General features: G+C 51.0%; 2 protein-coding genes across 2 annotated transcripts; both read right to left on the bottom strand.

Moving 5' to 3' along the window:
- On the bottom strand, positions 1 to 1,905 carry LOC122367667 (acetylcholine receptor subunit alpha-type acr-16-like). Its single transcript, XM_043340984.1, has one exon. It carries the CDS (start codon positions 1,728 to 1,730, stop codon positions 1,047 to 1,049), a length of 684 nt encoding a protein of 227 aa, XP_043196919.1. The 5' UTR covers positions 1,731 to 1,905; the 3' UTR covers positions 1 to 1,046.
- A 1,517-nt stretch (positions 1,906 to 3,422) lies between these two features.
- Positions 3,423 to 16,133, bottom strand: LOC122367668 (leucine-rich repeat neuronal protein 2-like). Its single transcript, XM_043340985.1, has 2 exons — positions 15,875 to 16,133; positions 3,423 to 5,965 (listed from the first exon to the last, which is right to left on the bottom strand). Exon 2 carries the CDS (start codon positions 5,899 to 5,901, stop codon positions 3,886 to 3,888), a length of 2,016 nt encoding a protein of 671 aa, XP_043196920.1. The 5' UTR covers positions 5,902 to 5,965; positions 15,875 to 16,133; the 3' UTR covers positions 3,423 to 3,885.
- Between the last annotated feature and the right edge of the window lie 5,505 nt (positions 16,134 to 21,638).

Genomic DNA, 21,638 nt, shown 5'->3' on the forward strand with positions numbered 1-21,638 from the left:
TTCGTTCGGCAGCCGCTAAAAATGTATTATATTACAGTGAACGCATCGACACTCAGAGGTGCGCACACTGAGCAGAGATGAATAAAACTCAAAAGCTGTCACCTATTACGCGATGTCTAGCTGTCACCAACTTTTATACAAGTCATCTTGAAACAGTAGGTAACATATTGTTTGCCGTTTTCTCATCACCTTTGTAGACCTAAAAAATGAAAAGGAGGCTAGAATGTTAGAAAGAAACTGACCTTTCAAATTTCGTCCTCTGGGCATTACAACGCATCACCACATTTTGCAGAGCAACAAAAAAAAAATAATCACTATCGCTGCATAAATTAACTTACCTAGGTCTGATCGACTTCCTAGCTCGTCCTGGCTTTCTGATCCACTTTGACTTCAATCAAAACTCACGAAAGGATCGTTAGTTGTCAGTGATTCACTTGCCTTTGCCTCAGTATAGTCAGAACCAATTATCAACGCTCCCACCAAGTTTTTGGGACCGATGGTCATAGATTTCGCCCCAGTTGTGGTGTGGCTCAGATGTAACCTCCCCCGTCCCAGTCGGCAGTCGCCCAGTCCCTCCCTACTCCGACGGCGGCCAAGGCCGCGCCGGTCCCCGCTGCCGCTCAACCGGCGACGGGCGGGGACGAGCTGTCGCCGCTTTCGCCGTTTTTCCTGCGCTGTCTATGGCGTTTCACAACGCATGTCGGCTGTTGCACCGGCGGGATTTTTCAGCCCCAGCTGTCTTCAAAGAGATGACGCTGTTAAATCTTTGTGCCGTGGTCCATAGTGGCCCTATGGGCAGACAGCTCGGATTTTAGCGGAAACGGCCTAGTTATCTGTTTTAAATGCATCAACTGAGATGCTCGAATCTGTCCCTTTATTCCTATGTCACCTACGCACGCAGGCGAGTAGCAAGTTTTTCACCTCTGACACTGATTTACTTAAACCGTAACAACACCGCTGACGTAGTCATCCTGCGCTGGACTGTCTGAAGAAATTACGCAGAGACGGCTGGCGCCATCACCTTTCTACATGTTGGTACATAGGGCCTAAGAGAGCTGAGGCTTCAGAACAATCTCGCCCTGGATGTGGCCGTATATCCCCTCACAGCAATCGTACTGCCGTTCTTTGTAGGCGAGCGATGTCGACTCGACCGCCCAGCGTCCGTTGTTGATCATCTCGTCGGTGTTGATGGTCTTGCTCTTCAGCACCAGCTCCATCTCCTCGACGTTGTGCGTCCAGGAGCCCAGTTTGAAGGGACAGGTGACGCGGTCCTGTGTGTCGGTCCGCCGGCGCTGGCAGCGCACCGTGAAGCTCACCGGCGGCACGAACACCACTTTGCCGGTCTGGTGGACGATCGCCGGCATCGACAAGAACCAGTTGGACGTCACAGGCACCCGGTCGTAGACGGCCAGGTCCGGTCTCCAGATGTTGACCGCAAATACGCGCGTACTTGTCACATTGCCACCGCTCCAACCCAATCGATTGTCGAGCCACTCATGATGCAGCCAGGCACCCAGCGTCGCCGTGTTGTCAGCCTCGTGGAAATCCACGTCAACCAGAGTAAGTTCGATGCTGACGCTAATCTGCTCCGATGGGTTGGACACCGGTCTCACCATCAGGTGCCGCATAGGACTGGTCAGAGAGGGGATGTAGAGCTCCTCATTTGCCCCAGTATCGCTGCTGGCGAGACCGGCCAACGCCACCAGTAGTGAGATGGTCAAGCGAGACATATCAGCTCAGATCGTCACGTCAGGCCTCTGTGGACTCTGTCAGTCCTCCCAAATGCTGTTCGGTGGTCCTCCTCCAGTCCTCTGTCGGCTCCGACTCCGGATGGCGGCACAGCAATCAACAGAGACAGCCCTCGTTCAGCGGCTCTTGACGAACTGCAGGTCAGTTTGTCTTACACACGACTTATATTTGCCTTCAAGATGCAAACACATGTACTTCAAAATCGCTGTGACCTTTCACTGGCCTGGGCCCTGGGGTTGTGTAAGCTTTGCGCCAAGGACAGCTCAGTCTTAAATAAACATGGTCACTAGGCCCATTCGGTATTTCAGTCGATATGTTCAACCCGCGCCCTGGTGGGGTCTGTTTATAACGCGGCCTGGTGTGTGTGTGTTGGGGGGGGGCATTTTTGCCCCCCCCGTATCTCCGAAACTTCTGGACGGATCCGCAACATTCAAACGAGGTTCGAAAGCCCTGTCAAATCTGTTAAAAGAACTCCAATTTTATTTAACTCGGAGTCACCGATGACGTCACAGGTCAGGTCAAAGATAAAGTGTTTTGCCGCTCACGAGTCTTCTAGGGAATGCGCCATAACATAGCGCCATTTTTGGAATTTTGGCTATTATATTATTTTTTTGGTGTTCAAAATAAAAAAATACCTAATAAAAATTTCGAGGAACAGTTAGTAGCCCTGGCAATTCTACACCTTTTATATCTTAAACGTTTTTCTGTATCTTCAAAGCTATAGCCCTGACAGCTCTTCCCGCGAAACCTTTTTTCGGGTCGAAAATGGCAGAACATGACGTCACTCTGACGTCATTTACGGCCAAACTATCATAGTCTTTGGAAAAATGTTTGGTCGCAATGTGTACAATTGATACCCGGGAGGGCACTGAAAGTTTAGTGACGGCGCAGCGGTTCTGGAGATATATCGAAAAGTCTGGGGGGGGGGACAAAAATAGCCCCCATCCGCCTTTTCCAAACAAAGTATGAGTCATTCGACGCGGCTTGAAAAGACGAATTCGTTGGTACGGTACCACTGCAATAGCTCTAGGACCATTTTTGTTGAAATTATTTGCAAAGAAATAAAACCCCAGCTTGGGGTCGTTGGCCTGATTTCTGACCTCGTGTCACCGAAACTATTTTTTATTTTTCCCTAGATCAAATGCTACCTAACCGTGCTCATAATTTGTCTTTATCTCTAAAACTATTTTTGGCAGCTATTTGAACTTCGACTGTGATGCCGAGTTTTACCTGCAAGAGTCTATAGAAAAATCGACCCCATGTGATGTCATCAAGAGGGCTAAGCCCAATTCTTTTTACTTCACAAGATGACATATTAAAGGGGAAAAAGAGACATAAAGTTTAGCTTTACTATCCCGAAGTGTTCGGGAGCTATCGCTAATATTCGGGAGGGGATGGAGGCGAAAATGCTCCCAGGGCCCGCGAGGGTTAACAATCTATGCTGCTATGCTGACAGCTTTGAGCTTTGAAGGCTGATTGCTGCCATTCACGCCTCGCTTTTATTGGAGTCATGGGTGCCGCACGAAAACTAAATGGGAGAGCAGCTTGGAAAACAAAGAAAATGTAGCTTGGCGACCTTTTCTTGCCTGTTGTGTGTGTTTACGAAAACAGTGTCTTTGCAATGGACAGGATTTTCCCAGCATTCGTATCACGAAATGCACACAACATAACGCTCCCTGTTGTCGACACATGTATTTCATTAACACCGCACGAAATGTATGTTTATAGTTCATACCTATCTGGTCGGAAGAGCCTATTTTTACCTGGGACAAAAATATGAGCTTCTAAATCCACGGCTCAGGAATCGTCGAATGATGATGAGTTAGCCCTTTAGAGGGCCCGCCAGCTGAAGAGGCTGTTTCACTCTACAGTGAGTCGTCATTTAAGTCAATGCCATCTCCGTCGCATGTTGACGGCAGAGCCGCAACTATAATCGGCCACCTTGCCTGGTTCACACGTTCGACAACGCTTGATCGATTTGTCCGTCCTACCTGTCTGGTTCTCCCGTCCGTCCTGTCTAGTTCACCCATCTGTCCTGTCTGGTTTATCCGTTTGTTCTGTCTGGTTCCCCTGTCCGTCGCGTCTCGCTCTGCCGTCCGATCGGCACTAGCCAGTCGGCCCCACCGTGGGCTGAGCCTACACATCCCGACCGTCGCCGGTCAGCTGCGGCAGACTGACATACCCTGCGGCGCTGTGCGTCCCCGCCGGCGCTGTGGGAGAGTCGGGCGTCTCCGGCGGCTCCTGGTCACGCTGAGCGGCAGCCGCCGTCTGCGCCGCGCTCAGAAACGCCACGTCCGAGCCCGTAGAGGTAGGACTGAGCAAGGAGCCTTGCCCGCCGCCCGCGCGCCGCCGCGGCCTGGCCAGTAGCCGGCAGCCAGCCGCCGTCAGGCACACCAGCAGCAGCAGGCCGGCCGGCGCGGCCACGGCCAGCAGGCTGACGTAGCTGCGCCGCCGGCCGCGCCGCCGCAAAAAGCCGGCCGGCGCGGTGGTGACGCGCAGAGAGCTCAGCCCGATCACGTGCTGCCGCCGCCGCAGACCCAGCCGGAACGTGTAGTTGTGTGCGGGCCGCAGTCGTGAGAATGTGAACGACTGGGGCGGCACGCCGGCGCTGGTGACCAGGTAGGAGGTGTTGCCACCCGAGTAGCCGGCCTCCTGCTGTAGCAGGATGGTGTCCACGCTGCCGCCGCGCACCTCCCACGACACCGTCACGAAGGTGGACGTCACCGACACGGGCACCAGCGTCACGTGCGGCGCGCGCACGTGCAGGTGGACAGCGCGCCGAGCGGTGCCCAGCTCGCTGTGCGCGGTGCACGTGTAAACACCCGAGTCCTCGGCGTGCAGGTAGAGCAAGACCAGGGTACCGTCGCGGAGGCAGGCGCGTCGTCGGCAGACGCCGTCCGCCAGGAGGCCGCCGCCGGGCAGGGTCCAGTCGAGTTGCGGTGCTGGCAGTCCGGTGGCGGCGCACGCCAGCCGCGTCGTGTCTCCCAGCTGGGCGGTCAGCTGACGCTCCTGCAGGGGCAGCACGAATGGAGCGCACCGCTCCGGCGGCCGGTCTGTGCAGCTGAGCTCGGGCGCACCGGACCGCCACAGCCAGCGCACGGAACAGTCGCAGCGCAAGGGGTTGCCGCCGAGACTGACCCGCATCGCTGAGGGTGTGCCCGGCGGCGCGGCCAGAGTTAGCAGCGCGCAGTCGGTGAGCAGGAGGTGGCGCAGCCGCGGCACCCGGCGGCAGAACTGCGGGTGCACAAACTGCAGCCGCGGGCTGCCGGACAGGTCGAGCCGCTCCAGCTGCGGCAGCTCGGAGACGGAGCTCCGCGACAGCTGGCGCAGCTCCGGCGCCACGCGCAGCCGCACCTCGCGCACGCTCAGCTTGCGCAGCGCGCCGGTCTCCAGCTGCGGCAGCGGACTGCCGCTCAGATCCAGCACGGCCGCCCATTTGAGCGCCATCAACGCCGCCGTCGGCAGCCGCCGAAACACGTTCGCCGACAGGTCCAGTGTCTGCACGCGCAGAGAGCGGAGCGCGTCCGTCGACAGACGGCTCAGCCGATTGTGGGACAGATCGAGCAGGGTGAGCTCGCGCGTGCCGACCAGCGGGCCGCGAGCTAAGTGCTGCAGCTCGTTGTGCGACAGATCAAGCTGGCGTAGCTCGGTTAGATCAATCAGGGTGAACCTGGACAGCGAGCTGAGGCGATTGTGGGACATATTGAGCGCAGTGAGTCGCGGCAGCACCAGCCCCGTGTCTGCCACCAGCGACACCCTATTGTGCGACAGGTCGAGCTCGCGTAGCGCCGCCAGACTGCGGAACATGCTCTCGGTGACGGCCGACAGGCCGTTGTGGCTGAGGTCGAGCTGGCGGAGCGCGGGCAGCGTCAGTCCGGCGCCGGAGACGCTGGTGACGCCGGCACCGCTGCAGTCGAGCCGGCCCAGCCGCGGCAGCCGGCGCAGTCGGTCCAGCGCCAGCCGCTGCAGCCGGCTGCCGTGCAGCAGCAGCGCCGTGGTGTTGAAGGAGAGGCCGGCAGGCAGCGCGGTCAGGTTGCGGCCCTCGCAGTGCGCCACGGTGCCCACGTATCGGCAGGGCGAGTCGACGGCAGCCGCGGCGCCGTGCGCCAACACCAGCGGCAGCAGCAGCAGTATAGGGGACCGTCGGCGCATCCTGCTGCAGCCGTACCGACTGCCCGGCTACTCTGTAGTGATCCTCAGTGCCGTCACAGCCACCCTGAAACGGTGAAAGGCGGCTTACCACATGTGCATGATGAGCATATCATTTCCACATAAATCGCCCACCAATTGTATAATATGTTTCCGCAGACCGCGGCGCATACCTCATTTGTCATCACATACCTATCAAAATTACATGCTCGGATCAGTCGGATTCTACCTACCGTACCTCTCCTCTTCTCTCTCTCTCTCTCTCTCTCTCTCCCTCTCTCTCTCTCTCTCTCTCTCTCTCTCTCTCTCTCTCTCTCTCTCTCTCTCTCTCTCTCTCTCTCTCTCTCTCTCTCTCTCTCTCTCTCTCCGCAACAGTCCACCGGCGTAGGTCGTCTTTTAAAACCATTTACGTTCAGCGTGTAACCTGATCCACTATACATCCCAGTGCGAAACGTTATACCGTATTGATAAGAGCTGTGTGGGCCGCTTTTCCCTATGGCCCCGAACTGCGGTGGATAACGGGCGAAATGAGCCAGAGGGCGAACGACCAGCGCATCAGCCAACAGGTGCACCAAATGGGGTGGAATCATGAAACGGGATGAGAATGGATCTCAACGAGAGGAGAGGAGAGGAGAGGAGAGGAGAGGAGAGGAGAGGAGAGGAGAGGAGAGGAGAGGAGAGAGAGAGAGAGAGAGAGAGAGAGAGAGAGAGAGAGAGAGAGAGAGAGAGAGAGAGAGAGAGAGAGAGAGAGAGAGAGAGAGAGAGAGAGAGAGAGAGAGAGAGAGAGAGAGAGAGAGAGAGAGAGAGAGAGAGAGAGAGAGAGAGAACTTATTGGAAGACGCACCGGGACTGGGACCACGACCGTTAATGTATGTATCAGCATAATAATTTATGTTGCTGACGACCTGGTCACTATGTGCAAGGCAATATTATCCAATAACAGATGCTTCGGGACCATAGGTCGTGCATTAGCACAGGTCTCTCGGTCTCTCGGGGAAGGTTATGGACGGCAAATAGCGAGCGAATCGAGCCCACGCTACCTCCGGCGTATCAACCAGGCTGAATTTAATTATCCAGCGGGTTACGATGAAAGTGTGGGATGCCTTCATCGAGTTTCGCCGAGCACACGCTCGCTGATCGTATTAACCACAGCGACACCGATATGGAAAACGGGATGAATTTCACATCAGCGCAGCTGCAAACGGGAAATTAGTCCGATTTCAGAGACACACATGTTAGGGACATGGTGGTCTGGGATGACACTGAACGGTCGATTACGCTAAATTTTCGGGTAAAAACAAGCAGGCTCCTTTAGTTCGGGTAACGTAGCAACGTTTTGCCTGGAACGGTTTGTTACCCACTCGATTGAGTGCAATGTTTTCATTGCTCTGATAGATGCCCATAGATTTCACTCGGTTCTTGTTCTTTTACTCGTGGAGGTTGGGACTGTGCCACTTCGGGAGGCTCGAGCCCACACCTTCCCCGCCTCCAATACCCATGACTTTTAACAGTTTACATATAATTCATTTTCACGTAGGTATAGGCACTTGTATCAGCAAACGCAGACAGTGATTTGCTCCAGCCCTAATTTATTGGCATTTTGAACCAAGTCCAAGGTCACAAATGATTGACACCGTAAAACGGCAAATAAGTGTATAATAAGGAGCCATCAAGGCCAAGTGTCTGAAGGCTAAGCGATCCCGTTGAATACCGCAGGTGCCTCTTACCATGCTTTCAAGCAAACATGCATCATTGCCTATTGCCTAAGGACCAAGGCACTCAGAAGTCAGGATTCAGGAATCTACAATAATTGGTAAGAAATATATATAGCCAGGAGGAAGATCAGTTATCATTCTCAATCATTCTCAAAGTATAATTTATACAAAGTTGGTGTGAAAAAGCCTACACAAAGTCGAAAGGAACAAAGATGTCCCGCCGCGCTGGTCTGGCGGCGCGGTAGCGCGGCGGCACGGTGGCTCAGCATGCTGTGCCGCTGAGCTTACGTGTAGTGCGGTGCAGCATACCTAGTACCTACGCAGTGCCCGAGCTGAAGCATATGATGAAGAGCTTTTACCGAACATTTTTGGTTTGGCGTCGGGAGGGGAGGGGGACTGAGGGATCGAGGGTGCTCTGTAAAGCGCGGTTTAATTCGGTGCCGCAGGGGTGAAAAATTGTATCGTTTTGTCGTTGTCGACGACAACCGATAAGACGATCTTATGGCGACCACGCGCAGCGCCTGAACTGATTAACTCCTTCCGCGGTTAGATGCGCACAATCCATCCACCTCTGCCCACGCAACCCAATCGCCTCTGTCCCTCCCCATCACATCTACTCACGCAGTTCTCGAGTCCGTTACCTCCGGCGTACGCGGCGGCATCCCAGTGGAAAATTTCCTGGTAGCTACAGACATATTCCAACTCCCCGTAGCTATTTAGTATATACTGCGTCGTTCGACCATCGTTCGGACGGCCGATCGGCGACCCTCATAAAGACGACCAATGGCATACCAAGTGGTCGCCGTGGTTGTCCGCTGGCAACACGTGTCTGGCAAATCTAGTACATTCCAGGACTCGGCCGGCCCCTGTGCGCACCCTTCAGCGCCGCCCCCCGCCCGGCGGCCAGTTAGCGTCCCCTCCAATCCGCCGGGGCTCCTTTTGTGACGTCAAAACCCACCCCGGTGGCGCCTGGGGGTAGGTCCGCGGCGGGACATCTTGAGTGGGACCGTGTCAGTGCCGGTAATGTTTTGATGAGGCCGAGGGGAGGGCACGCTATGTCATGCCCACGAGGATGAAGGACTTCCGAGGTCGAGGGACACGAACCCGGTTTACATAGCATATTTGACGAGGCTCTAGCTCGTTAATTTGGCGATAATTTCGATGCAGTGGTCTTCAAATATTTAGAGGGGATCATTTTGTAAATTGTTCAGCACCATTGGCATCTTTTGCAACATCACGGACGGAGATATAAGCTTGCAACAAACCCTATGTAAACCGGGTTACGGATCGTCGGACAATTGAGGCTGACGGCTGAGCACCCTGCGCTATCAAAAAGGAGCGGAATTATAATATATTCGCACGCAGGGTCCGTGGCGTCTGCACGACTGAAATGTACCAACTTGAGCGCGTTTTGTTCAAAGGTGAGTGGAAGTCGACCAGTGGCACCGTCGAAGGGTCACCGAAAGAGTCAAAACTCAAAAGGGCTATCTAATCTTTTCCGTGGCGTTGTATAGCTCTATATAATTGGCTCCCGAGTTGTGCGTCGGTGTAAAAAAAAATTGAAAGGCAATATCTTCCATTTAATGACCTCTGGTGACCTGACCTATGACGTAGCCTATAAAACGAATGTCATATTTTCGTCGCCCTTATTTTGGACGGTCTTTCGAATGCCGTTTACTGCTTGTCACTACGTGAACCAAGATCCGAGTTAAAAGGGCGGGTGCTTGACCCCCCCCCCCCCTCCCGAGCAGGGCGTGGAAATCAAGGACCCTCAGCGGGGTGCGGGTTAGATATCTTGAGTTGACAACCAAATAAACCCGTTTGCCTTTGGACGACAACCACCGAAACACTTTTTTCAGCCCTGAATCGGTGGTGAGATGTTGTCTAAATTTCAGCTGTCTAGAAATTGGTATACATTTCACTTGGCTTCTGATGGGCGAGGCTGGCCTAGGCTAGAAATTTGCAAATATAAACTATCATGCAGCACATAGCGTTTCGGTGGCCAATAATTTGACAGACATATTTTCGTATGCTTATTTAGTAAATGTTCGAAGTTCAAACGTTCAAACGAAGGCGGAAGGGGCCTGCTGATTACGAGCCAATGGAAGCCAGCACACACAGCCGCTATCAGGGTTCAGAAGTGGCCAATACCCTAATTTTCGACAAATTTTAAAGCGTGCTTTTCTCACATTTTCTGGTCGTAAATTGATCAGACTGTATAACATATCATCCAGAAAAAATATTACTCATTCTGGCACAGATTGGTGGGCTCCCAAAGTACACCGTTTTGTTTTGTTCCGTGAGACCGAACTTGTGCTGCGATTTTCATGTAAATGTTGACGAGTCTCCTGTCATATTCTTTGCTTGAAAATGCGTAAGTAAGATATCAGCTGAAAGGGGAAAATGTGAGGAATCTATTGGTAACAAAAGTGCATCCAAAAAACTTCCCAATCAGTTATTGTAAGCTAGTTGTTGCACACTTGCACAAAGCAGAAGGGCTTGAGGATTTCAATATTTACATAGGCCTACCAAAAAACGCACAACGTGCTTCACATCGAGACAACGTCCATAACATATACCGTACAATTGTGATTCATTTGCTGAAAAAATTAGGTCGGCATCACACTGCCGGCAAAAGTTATTACAGTTCTAGTGACGCTAGGTCGCCGCCCGGCCGACCCCGGTCAGGTCGGCCGGGCGGCGGCCGTGCAGCTGACGTCTGTGCGGTTCGGCAGCTGACCAATCAGCTGCGAGAGAGGAGCGCGGTCCTTCTAATCGCCCCCGGCAGTTACTTGTGCGGAGGGGCAGGGCCTATTTTAACATGTTAACTGGGGTGGCAAAACCCACCCCAGTGGTGCGGTTTTCCACCCCAGTCGTCTTGCTTTGCCACCCCAGTGCAAAACAGCCCAAAAGTCTGCCCACAAATATTGGCTGCCGACAATCACGGAGGCGACACATTCTTGGGGCGAACTCAGCTTGACAGGGGGAAAAGGGCTCACTGAGGCGCCACCACCACCAATGGGATGCCCTCTCACTACTGGGGGCGCCCTGCCGCAACTGTGGCGCCCTACTTTTTTTTTATAAATTTAGCTTGAATGTTTGAATGGACGGATTGACAGAGCCGGAGCCCACGCTAAGCAGAGCTTGTTGCGTAGACCCCGACCCCTACCGTCTGATCGCGCAATTCCGGGTAACGGAATAATTTAGATGCCTAAGTTTAACGTGCCCTTCAAAGCCGGACACAACCTGTCCCACTCAACTGACTTCAACTGGCTGCGGCTGCTCCCACCAACCACAGACCATCCCCTCAGGAGTCTCAAATATCGAGCACCGGAGCGACTCGAACCCGGGCTCTCACTACCGGGAGTCCGGTGCTCTACCAACTGAGCTATGGGACTCTCTAATTCGATTGGGACACACTACCGGCAATGGGGCGCCCTACCAGCACTTGGGCGCCTACCACGACTGAAGAGCCCTATCAACATTCGGGCGCCCAGACACGATTGGGGCGCCACACCACTACTGGGGCGCCAACTGCACCTTTGGGAGCCCTATCAGTATCGGCCGCAAAATTAAATTTGTCATGTGGCTATGAGACAGGCCGTGTGATCAACAATGGATTTTCAAACGCACGTGCACGCATTGCTTCTGACGAGGGTATTTCCAAGAGAAAAATCTGGCGGGCGGCGGTTTAACCCGCGCCCCACTGGGGGTCCTGGATTTCCACGCCCTGCTGGGGGAGGGGGGCGGGGATTTGAACACCCCCCTTCTAAGTCGGCTCCTGGGCCAAGTAGCGACACGCGGTAAGCGGCATCCGAAAGGACGTCAAAAACCATGACGAAAATACCCACTTGTTATTTTTTTAGGTCAGGTCAAAGGTCAGGTCACCAAAGGTCATCAAAGGTCAAATTTTGTTATTTCAACATTTTTCGAAACTGCCGACGGACAACTCGGGAACCAATAGAGCTACAGCGCCGCGGAAAAGCGCAATCGATAGCTCTTTTACAGGGCTTTCTGAATAATGTTCTCAGGTTTGACCTCAGGTCAACGGTTTAGCCTCCAGAGTGCAAAAACTTCGTTTTCTTCAATAACTTTTGACTCAAGAGAGACACGACAGTATTTTTGCCAGCATGGTGTTCCTCTCGTCTAGACGCGTCGAATGAACTATAATTTGACCTTGAAAGGTCAACTTGAAAATTTGACTACAGGTCAAGGTAATGACCTGACCGGAAAAGGTCGTGCTGCATATCAGTCGATCCGCAACGTCGAGCCGAACACATCTAAGGCGTTTTCATCGCTCTAGCTTGCCTCTATCAGAAGTTATTAGCGAAAAACTGTTAGATACCATTCGTGACCTGATATGACCTCGGGGGCATAACGAGGGGTCACGGGTGCCATTTTCTGGTTCAGCGTGTCATGTTAACTCGTAACTTAGTGTTTGAAAATGTTTAGAATGGCGTTCGTCTAAAAGAGGCGCTTTTCAATTTTCTCCCATTGACTTATACCTAATGGAGAGGTCGAAAAATTGACCTGACCTTAGGTCATCGATATCGAAATTTCAAGATAAAGTGACCTCGAGTGACGCCGGCTGCTTGGTATGGGAAGGTGTTTATCATGGACGGATCGGGGGGGGGGGGGATTTGAGGGCCATCGGCATAAGCAGTAAAAGTTCTCTGACGAAAGGGGGTTGCACCATGCACAGCCGACTTTTGGCTTAATTCTTTCCATGCATCGCCCGAAAGGGCTATGTTAGAAAAAAAACTATGCCAACAAAGGCCTCCAGACACTTTCCCGAAACGTTAGTCCTTACGTACTACCGTCACAAAGAAAAGATTCTGAGACTCGATTGCGACGCCCCCCCCCCCCATCGAAATGCTGCGCACAGCAGTATTTCGGTGGGGGGGGGGGCGCCAACACAAGAGACAGGGGCGCCACCACTGCCTGGCCACCCCAGTCCAATTGTCTTAAAATAGGCCCTGCGGAGGGGTGTTCGACGCTCGTGTCGATTGCATTTGTTGGTTGTCGATTGTCGATTGACTTGTGGGTATACTTTCTGGTGACCAATAGATGTACGTCGTCTTAACTGAATGTAGTCCGATCAAATTCAATAAAGCAAAAAGACATCCAGCCAACAGAACATCGTAAGAATGTCCGATATGGTTGATAACATTCAGAGTTTTGGGGAGCAGCCATCGACCAGAATGAACCTTATTGGCTTTGGTATTTAACATTTGCATTGCTTTTGGAAAGTTTCAGTCAGATATCTTCAGAAATGGCAATGTTATCGGCTTTTGCATTTTACCGTAGTCGGTTAATCACAATTTTCGATATTGCAAAGGCAATTTCAGTACATTCTTGACATCGAAAACCAAAACGAATAGCATCATCGTGTTCCAGAGCTCAAATTGCATCCGATGCACAACTTTTTTGTTGAGAATGTTCAACTTCAAAATTTGACCCTTTTGACCTCGCCGTGACCTGACCTTCATTTGTCGAAAGGAAATAGTTTCGAATCGGACGACCCAGATGACATCATTTTTAGATGCTTTTGCCGAAATGGACCATTAAAGATGTGTCGCATGACCTTAAAAATGTATACATTTCCTTCCATGACCTTTGTGACCCATGACCTTTCCATGACCTTTTGTGACAAAGTTAGGTTTCGTTTGCCAGCTATTCCTATCAGAAGCCGTTTGAATTTTTAGTATTGAACGAGTAGTTTCGAAGACAGCATGGGGAAGCTATGCAGAATCCCCTCCCGAGTCACCCGTTATGGGATATACCAGTTATCCACGGATTACAAGCAAAAATATTTTTACGGCAATGCTGGATCAGCAGGATGCTCATACGTTTCCATACGTGACCTTAAGGTTTACTTCACATATAATAAAAATTCCTTGGCAAAATGTCAACTGGTTAACGAGTTATCGCATTTTGGCCACTTCCGAACTCAAATAGCGGCTGTGTGCAGCAGTGCGAGCTGAGTGAGGAAGTGAAGCGAGGTACCGTCTACCGAAACTTTCACAGCCTGCGGCGATGACGTCTCTGAGCTTATACCTATCCTCCTTGTCGATACCGGTTGAGCCAGAGGGCACACACAGTTCCGGGTCATTAGTGTTTCGTCATCTGCAAACAAAAGCATTTTGACGCATATGGAGAACTTGAGCCAAGTAAGCTCGATGGAAGAGTTCGCTATTTAAAAAGAAAACAAGTTTAGCAGCTATAAAACGGAGCCACCAAAGGGAAGAGAATTAATTAAATTTGTAGGTATTTCAGTAGCTAAGTTTTTGTTGAACATCCAGACTACTGATGCATAAGTTATTTGCAGGTTTCGGTTTGTTTTTAGATGCAATTTACTACATTCATCACTTAACCCTCGCCGGCCGAGGGGGGGGGGCGGGTGCCGCCCCCCCATAGGGTTTTTTCGCGATAGCTCCGAACACGCTGGCGATAGAGAGCTGAAACTTAGCATACCTGACCTTTGATCCAAGCCGGATCTTTTGACACCAGCCGCATTTTTGGGTCAGGTCAGGTCACTGACCTATGACGTCATAAGTGAACCTCTGCACGGTCTTCAGATGTCGCAACTTCGCAACGCCCTCACTGCCAGAGGAGATGTCACAGGGAAATGAAACTTGCAGGATCCAGTATCCATTATGAGTCCCACAACTTGTATATCTCGGATTTTTCCTAAAGGTCATATGAGGTCAGGTCATTTTCGTGACCTCACCATTATAAGTCAATGGGGAAAAATTCAAACTGCTATTCTGGCGCCGGGAACGATTTCCAACTATCTCAAGCACACAGAATCGTGATTTGATGCACTCCTTGCAAGGTTAGATGCGTCACTTTTGCAATGTTGACCTTGCGTGACGTCATTTAGGACGTCATCAAGGTCAAATTAGTTTTTCGTCAATAACTCTTGATCAAATTGAGCTAGCGAGTCGGGAAAGGCACCAATGGACTCAGGAAGGCTTGCCGAATCGAATGATATGCGACATGACCTCTTTCGACCAACTTCGTGACCTGGGGGTGCTGACCTGACCTTGACCTGAGGTCAACACCTCAAGTTGACCTGACCCGGACAAAAAGTATATCATTCGACGCGCCTGAGCGAGGCGAACACGATGCTGCCAAAATCGGCGCTCTGCGGCCGTTTTTTGCGAAGTTATTCACCAAAAACTGAACCGTACCCTGAGGCACTTGACCTGACCTCAGAGGTCACCGGATGACTTAGGACCTTAAAATCGGGTACCAATCTCTGCGTCTCGTAACGGCGCACACGCTCGTTTTTTCCGCGACGCGCTAGCTCCACCAGGGGCGAAACGGCGAGGGGGGGGGGTCGTACCCGCCCCCCCCCCCCCTCGGCCGGCGCGTATGTAGAAAACCAATAGGTCCGGCGAGGGTTAAATCATAGTTGAAAACATCACGTGGTTGCGGCTACAGTGTCTTTAAAAAACCGTTTGGGCGTGAATTGCAACCACGTTGGTGGAAAACTGAGCCGATTGTATTCTGCACCCTTTTTATGAAATTGACCGCAGGTGACTTACTTTTATTACATGGTGACGTGGTTTACATGTGGTTTATATGTGTGTGCTAATAAGATAAAACAGCAAACTATGTCGCGATGCGATTTCACATCCCCGTGCCAAGATATGACATTAATTAGGAGATTGTGCTTTAGACCGGATCAGTTAGCGGAGTGAGCATAAGGCTGGAGCGTTGGAATATGATGCACAGTTCGTAAGCCCGGCTCTGCAAAGTTTTCAAACGTGAATCCAATGTTTTAGTAATCTCGGTTTATCTCTTCGCACAACGTGCTTATGGCGTGTTAGGAAAGGATAAAAAAGATTTTCATTATAGAAAGAGTTCATTACCGTCATCCTTCAAAGGACACGATAAAACAAGATGATAAGCCTTTCATAAGGCTTACGTAATACGTAGACAACGAACTATGCATTACATAGTTCTTCTGAATGCTTGAGACGAGGTGTTAGTATCACTGATGTTAGTTGTCGGACTTTCGTCCCCGTCTTCTCATCTCATCTCAAGACGGGGACGAAAGTCCGACAACTATGCATTACATGTAATTACACATTAGTTGTCTAATGCCTACTGTACCTACTACTGAGCAGATTCGCCATACCTAAAGTGACCCCAAACAGCTCAAACGGAACAGCGATAACACACGGAATCATAAAAGAAACAAGTGAAAGACACATCAACAAGCAAAAAAAAAGACGGCTCACCGTTCCACTCACCTTCGGCGCGGACTCCGACTGACACGCTCGTGGTTGAGCCGCATAATTTTGACAGCTTGTTGCTGACAATTCAACGATCAGTCACCTACACTAGCCACTTCGTTATCCACGCGTCTCGCGTGACCCGCGCGACCTTCCGCGTGACCCGCGCGACCTTCCGCGTGACCTTGGCGACCTTCCGCGTGACCTTGGCGACCTTCCGCGTGACCTAAGCGACCTTCCGCGTGACCCGCGCGAACTGCCGCGTGACCCGCGCGACCGTGCCGCGTGACCGGATCCGAGTGAGGCGCCGTGCCGCTGCCGCCAGTTACCGTCACCGCACATTGATCTCGGAGCGCCGCCCACGTCGTCGGCTTCTCTGGCCACAGGCGCGCGGCACGCGGCAGGCGGGGAGCTAGGCGGGGAGGTAGGCCGGGAGATAGGCGGGGAGATAGGCGGGGAGGTAGGCGGTGAGGTAGGCGGGGAGGTAGGTAGGGACTGGGGAGGTAGGCGGCGCCGACATATAGACGGATGGCAGGTGGAAAGGTGAGAAGGAAAGCTTACATAGAGTAGAGGCAGTGGGCAAAATACCTAATTGAAGAGAAGGACCAAGATATATGGGATGCAATATGTAATTTTGAAACCAGCAAAAATGCGTAGCATATATACAGCCCGAGAAGATAAGAGTTAGAAAGGAAAGCAGGAAAGAGAAAAGAGGACGACAGGAAGAACTAAGAAGGCAGAGTAACAGCCAGGTACCTAGTGTCAAAAAAGAAAGAAAAAGAATTTATTAACATTTTGATAATAATTCACCACATCATGATGTTAGTGTCACAATCTTACAAAGTGTGATTTTTTTTTGGGCGGCACCGGTTGAAATTCAGATACAACAAACGACTATTAAATGTAAAACTGTTTTCGCACAGTTCATCGAAAAAAGTAGCATTCCCATGAATAAGCATGAGTTCGTTAACTTAGATCCGCTTTGTCAATACATCGTAGATGCAACCAAAGACCGTGAATAAGGTCAACGGCATTCAATCATGATTGGACCCGGGTGACGGCATGCATTGCATCATAACCTACGACTGTGACTTCAGGCGAAATACACAGCGAACTCCCGGAAATAAATTGAAATGAGTTGTTGGAATCACTATTGGGATGCCACCGTAAGTCGTTTCAATCTTACTTTACGTGGAAAAACAAGTTTTTCTAGGCGGATTTCCCGTTTCCGAGGCGGACTTGGAGAGCTGATCATAGCTCGGATAAATGGGAGGGGGACTGGGATGGACGGCCTTAGAAGTCACGCGTTCACTCAGTGAGCTGAATCGCGCTCAGCGGCCAGATCCGTTCACAACGCGGTCTTCAATCATGCATGATAACGCAACATGCATATTGCATGATGCATGATAAGGCCCTGTTCAGATACGCCAAAGTCCCTAATTCAATTCAGTATGGCTTTTATTGTTTAAATATTAAAATTGAGCCAAATAAATAATCAATACCTTTCGAAATCATTTGAGGGCATCAGGCCGTGAATATTACCTTCTGTAATTGTACATGCATGGGACTGAGAACGAACCATTACAAACATGTGCTATTAGATGATATAATTATGTAATTATCCATGGGCTATGCTATAATTCATTAGGGTGAACTAACTAAATGAAGATAGTGAGAAAAATGTTAGAAATGTGGTACGATGGTCTTGCAAATATAGAAAATGGAGCCCTGTAGAGGCGTACCAGGACACCCCATCCGTTTTCAATTCAGAGTCCACAGAGTCGAAGCGAACGGAGGACGTCACGGGCGTCCCATGAGTGCCGGTGTTCCGGTATCATCGTCTATATGGAAATTAACGAGGAAATCATGCGCATTTTGAACAGTTGGCAGGCGATGGTACTGAGAGCTTTTCCTAAGTTTAGCTTCTATCGGGGCTCATCCCTCTGACCGTTCTCGGCTAACTGGCGGGAGGTTTCGAGCGTGGTTGGCGTCAATAGGTATGTTAGTTGGCTACTGATGTCTCGTTCTAATGCTCGTCATAGCCACATCGGCTGAACGATAGCTTTAAATTTAGAAATTTAGCGATTAACAGTAGGTATATGTATGGAATTTAAAACTCGGAATCTTTAAATCGGTAAGATAAGGTCAATTTTGTGACCTCTCCAATATGAGTTTATATGGGAGAAAATTGAGATGCACCTCTTTTAGACGAAACTCAAACTAAACACTCCAAGATCGGATAACAGGTTATCATGACACACTATCGGAAAATCGCACCAGTGCATTGCAATTCTTATCTCCCATGGGGTCATCTTAGGTCACGAGTTCTCCAGCAGTTTTGTTTTTGACAATAACTTTTGACAGGGATGTACAGTCTGTCTTAAAAGTACCGCGCAAAGTGACGGTGGATCCATCAAGCCTGACTAAGGTAGGGCCTGCTATAACTGGAAAGTCACCGAACCAATTGACCTAGGGAATGGACGAGGATGTGAATTGCTTCGGTGACTCAAATTTAGTAGGCCCTTCCTCGGTCAGGCATGATGGATCCACTGTCACTTTGCGCGGTACTTTCAAGACAGACTGTGCATGATAGAGCATGATAGAGATAGAGCGATGAAACAATCTTAGATGAGTTCAGCTCGACGATAAAGATCGACTGATATGCAACATAACCCCTTTCGGTCAGGTCATGACCTTGACCTTAAGTCAAAAGTTCAAAATGACCTTTAAGCTCAAATTATAGTTCATTCGGCATGACTCGACGAGAGGAAAACGATCCCTACAAAATCAATGTCGTATCTTTTCTGAGTCTAAATTCATTAAAAAAAAAAACGATTTTTGTAAAAACGGCACTCTCAGAGTTTGTGCCCTCTGCAGGCTAAACGTTGAACTTAGCTCAAATCTGAGGACAGTTTGCAGTAAGAACGTTAACTGGCTTTTAGCCAATACTTAGGCGCTCTATCCATTGGGTAAGACATTTATTTATTCAAACGACGATTAGCGTCGTCCCGGTCGAATAGAAACGGTGAGTGTAGCATCGCAACTCACACATCGGATCACAGTCTACCCCTGAAACCATTATCGGAAATCAGACAGAACTCGAGCGAAAAAGTGCTGACGGTGCACGTCGTCCAGCGAGAGTCCCCCCCCCCCCCTTCAGTGCCCAATGCTCATCCCAGACGTCTATCCCATATTTAGAGGATCAACGGCAATAGCCGAGCCGAGTATTGCCATGCCGGACAGCTGGTGTAGCAGCTACAGCAGAAGTAGGTATGTACCTTCGTAGAACCGATACCGATGGTGCTGGCCACTATCAAGGCTCGGGCCGTATATAAACGAGACGTGTTATTGCAATAACAGGCCAAATATCACCCAGCGACATGTCGCACAAGTTTGAGAGCCAGATTTTGTTAGTTCCGTTCCTGTTAGGTATGTTGACATTTTAAATGTCAAATTGTGTGCTGGGTTTTGTTAGTTCCGTTCTTGTTCAGTTGAGGTTGACATTTTCAAGTGTCCTCCAACCAGACACCAGACCAAGACCGCACGAGAGCTGTAGACTGCCCAGCACCGAATGAGCCGATGGCCGCTCTGAATCCTTCACCATGTAGATCACACAATGGCTAACGGATGAGCTGTCGACCGTCACAGAGGGCGATCAAAGACCCACGGCCAATTGGACGGTGCCGTGTGTGGACGTGTCCCAGACCCCGGTCAAGGATACCTACCGCAGAACGACGTGACTGGCTTATAACTGACGGATTGAGACCGAGACGGTTCAGCTTACTCGTCTCCATGGCAACGCCTAGGCGGCGTGCCGTGCCGTAGGTCAGACGGTGAGACAGACCGACTTATACACGGACTGACAGTAGGGCATCCTCTGATCACAGCATCTGAACAATGAAAAAACTGGGTGAGGATAGTATAAGAAACCCGTCAATGGTCATTCAACGCATGGGTTGTAGGCATCATAGTGTAATGAATAACTATTAATTACGGAGCGAGCGAAGCGAGCGTAGTCTTTCCTTAGATTAACGGAAATTTCTGAGTACGAGTATGAGCGGCCGGCCGGCCGGCCGGCCGTGGTCACGCTTTTGCGACGCTTAGGTATATCTCAGTAACCACTTGACCGATTTACATGCGGTACCTAATTTTTGTCGGGTAGCTTCATTCCTTCTACCAAGTATTGGACTATTTCCGATGCATGTGGGTGACTCCTTATGCACGTGCCACGTGCAAAACGAAGTGGTGTCACTTTTGTAATAGTTGCTATATATCTCGGTAACTACTGGGCCGATTGCGCTGACAGTTGGCATGTAGGTAGGCACCCACTAGGCAATGCATATCCATGTGCCACAGTTGGGGTGCTGCTGCACGTGCGTACGTGCATGAGGGGTCGATTCCAGATCTCGAAAACGGCTGGACCGATTGCGCTCAAATTTGGTACACGGTTACGGAGCAGTTAGTAGGGTGCCGTGCACAAGTCAGTTGGGACCCATTTTGCACGTGCGCACGTGCAGGGTGCCGCTTCCAGATCTCGAGAACGGCTGGGCCGAATCCGATTGTGCTCAAATTTGGCATATCGCTAGAGACCGGTTAGTAGGGTGCCGTGCACAAGTCAGTTGGAGGTATCCCCTCGCAATTTCGCATGTGCAAGGCCCACCCTCTCGCTTGCTCCGTTAGTCACCCCAAAAGGCGTTGTACTGATTAAATTAGGTACTTTATAAATGCGGGTAGAGTAGAACGTAAAAAATTAACAAGTTAGGTACTGACAATTAACAATATGGCTGTACGTAAGAGGACCGTCTAATCAGCGCGGTCTGTCCATTGACGCACCGCACCAAGCTGGTCACACTTCTGTCGGTCTGCATACACAGACCACCGACGTCTCTGTCTCAATTACCCACCACCGTCTCCGTTCCTGGCGCCCCTCCGCCCGGAGATGACGAGTCCCGCCCGCTCCCCGTATACGACCATCAGGCGAGACGAGGTGCGGCACCGGCGGTCGTCAGCCGACCCATTCGGCGCCGACCGGGCCCAAGTTGGTCGTGGCGTCGTCACTGCCCCGGTGGCAGCGCTCATAGCCGTACCTGGGCTGTCGAGCACCACCAGCTGCCGCCGCGCCGCGCCCAGCGAGCGGACTGAACGACAATTGTTCGACAGAGTTGGGACAAGTTAGGCTTCCAAGGCGGAATTGACTCGAACTGGGCCCGAGGCGGTGAACGCCGTCGAATAGTCGGCTCATTAAAGTGCAAGTTTAGGTGAGTGGGTTTATTAACCCACTCGTTAATGTTCGATGTTTACGGGATGTTTTGGGAAAGAACAATTGACTTTAGTAAAATTCGCAAGCTAGTGTTCTCTACGGCGTCTGAGAGTTAAACTTGTAGGTAAAGTGACGGGCAAAATCGTCAAAGCGACGCCAAAACCGACAAATAAGTTTCAAAGAAACCCGCTGGTTCGTGTCCGAACTCCGGGCCCATTGTGGTCCAACTCGGGTCAACTCCAACGTGCGTCGCATCGCCAAATGTTACAGGCAACTCTCGAACATGCAAGCGAAACGCTGTAAATGCAAAGCCGTCCATATAAACAACGCTGCAATAAAGTACACCACAAAAATACAATCCTGTTTTCCCTCACACACAGCCAACACATCAGCCATTGTGCTGTGAAGTGTGATCTACCAGCGTCGGGCATTCATGCCCGCCCTGTGGCGCGGCCGGCGGCACAGAGGTCGTATTTTCACCTCGTAAATCCGCCCACCGCACGGGCCAGCCGGCAGCGCCGC

Source organism: Amphibalanus amphitrite, unplaced genomic scaffold (assembly GCF_019059575.1).
Source record: "Amphibalanus amphitrite isolate SeventyFive unplaced genomic scaffold, NRLGWU_Aamphi_draft 000886F_arrow, whole genome shotgun sequence".
Lineage (NCBI taxonomy): Eukaryota > Metazoa > Arthropoda > Thecostraca > Balanomorpha > Balanidae > Amphibalanus > Amphibalanus amphitrite.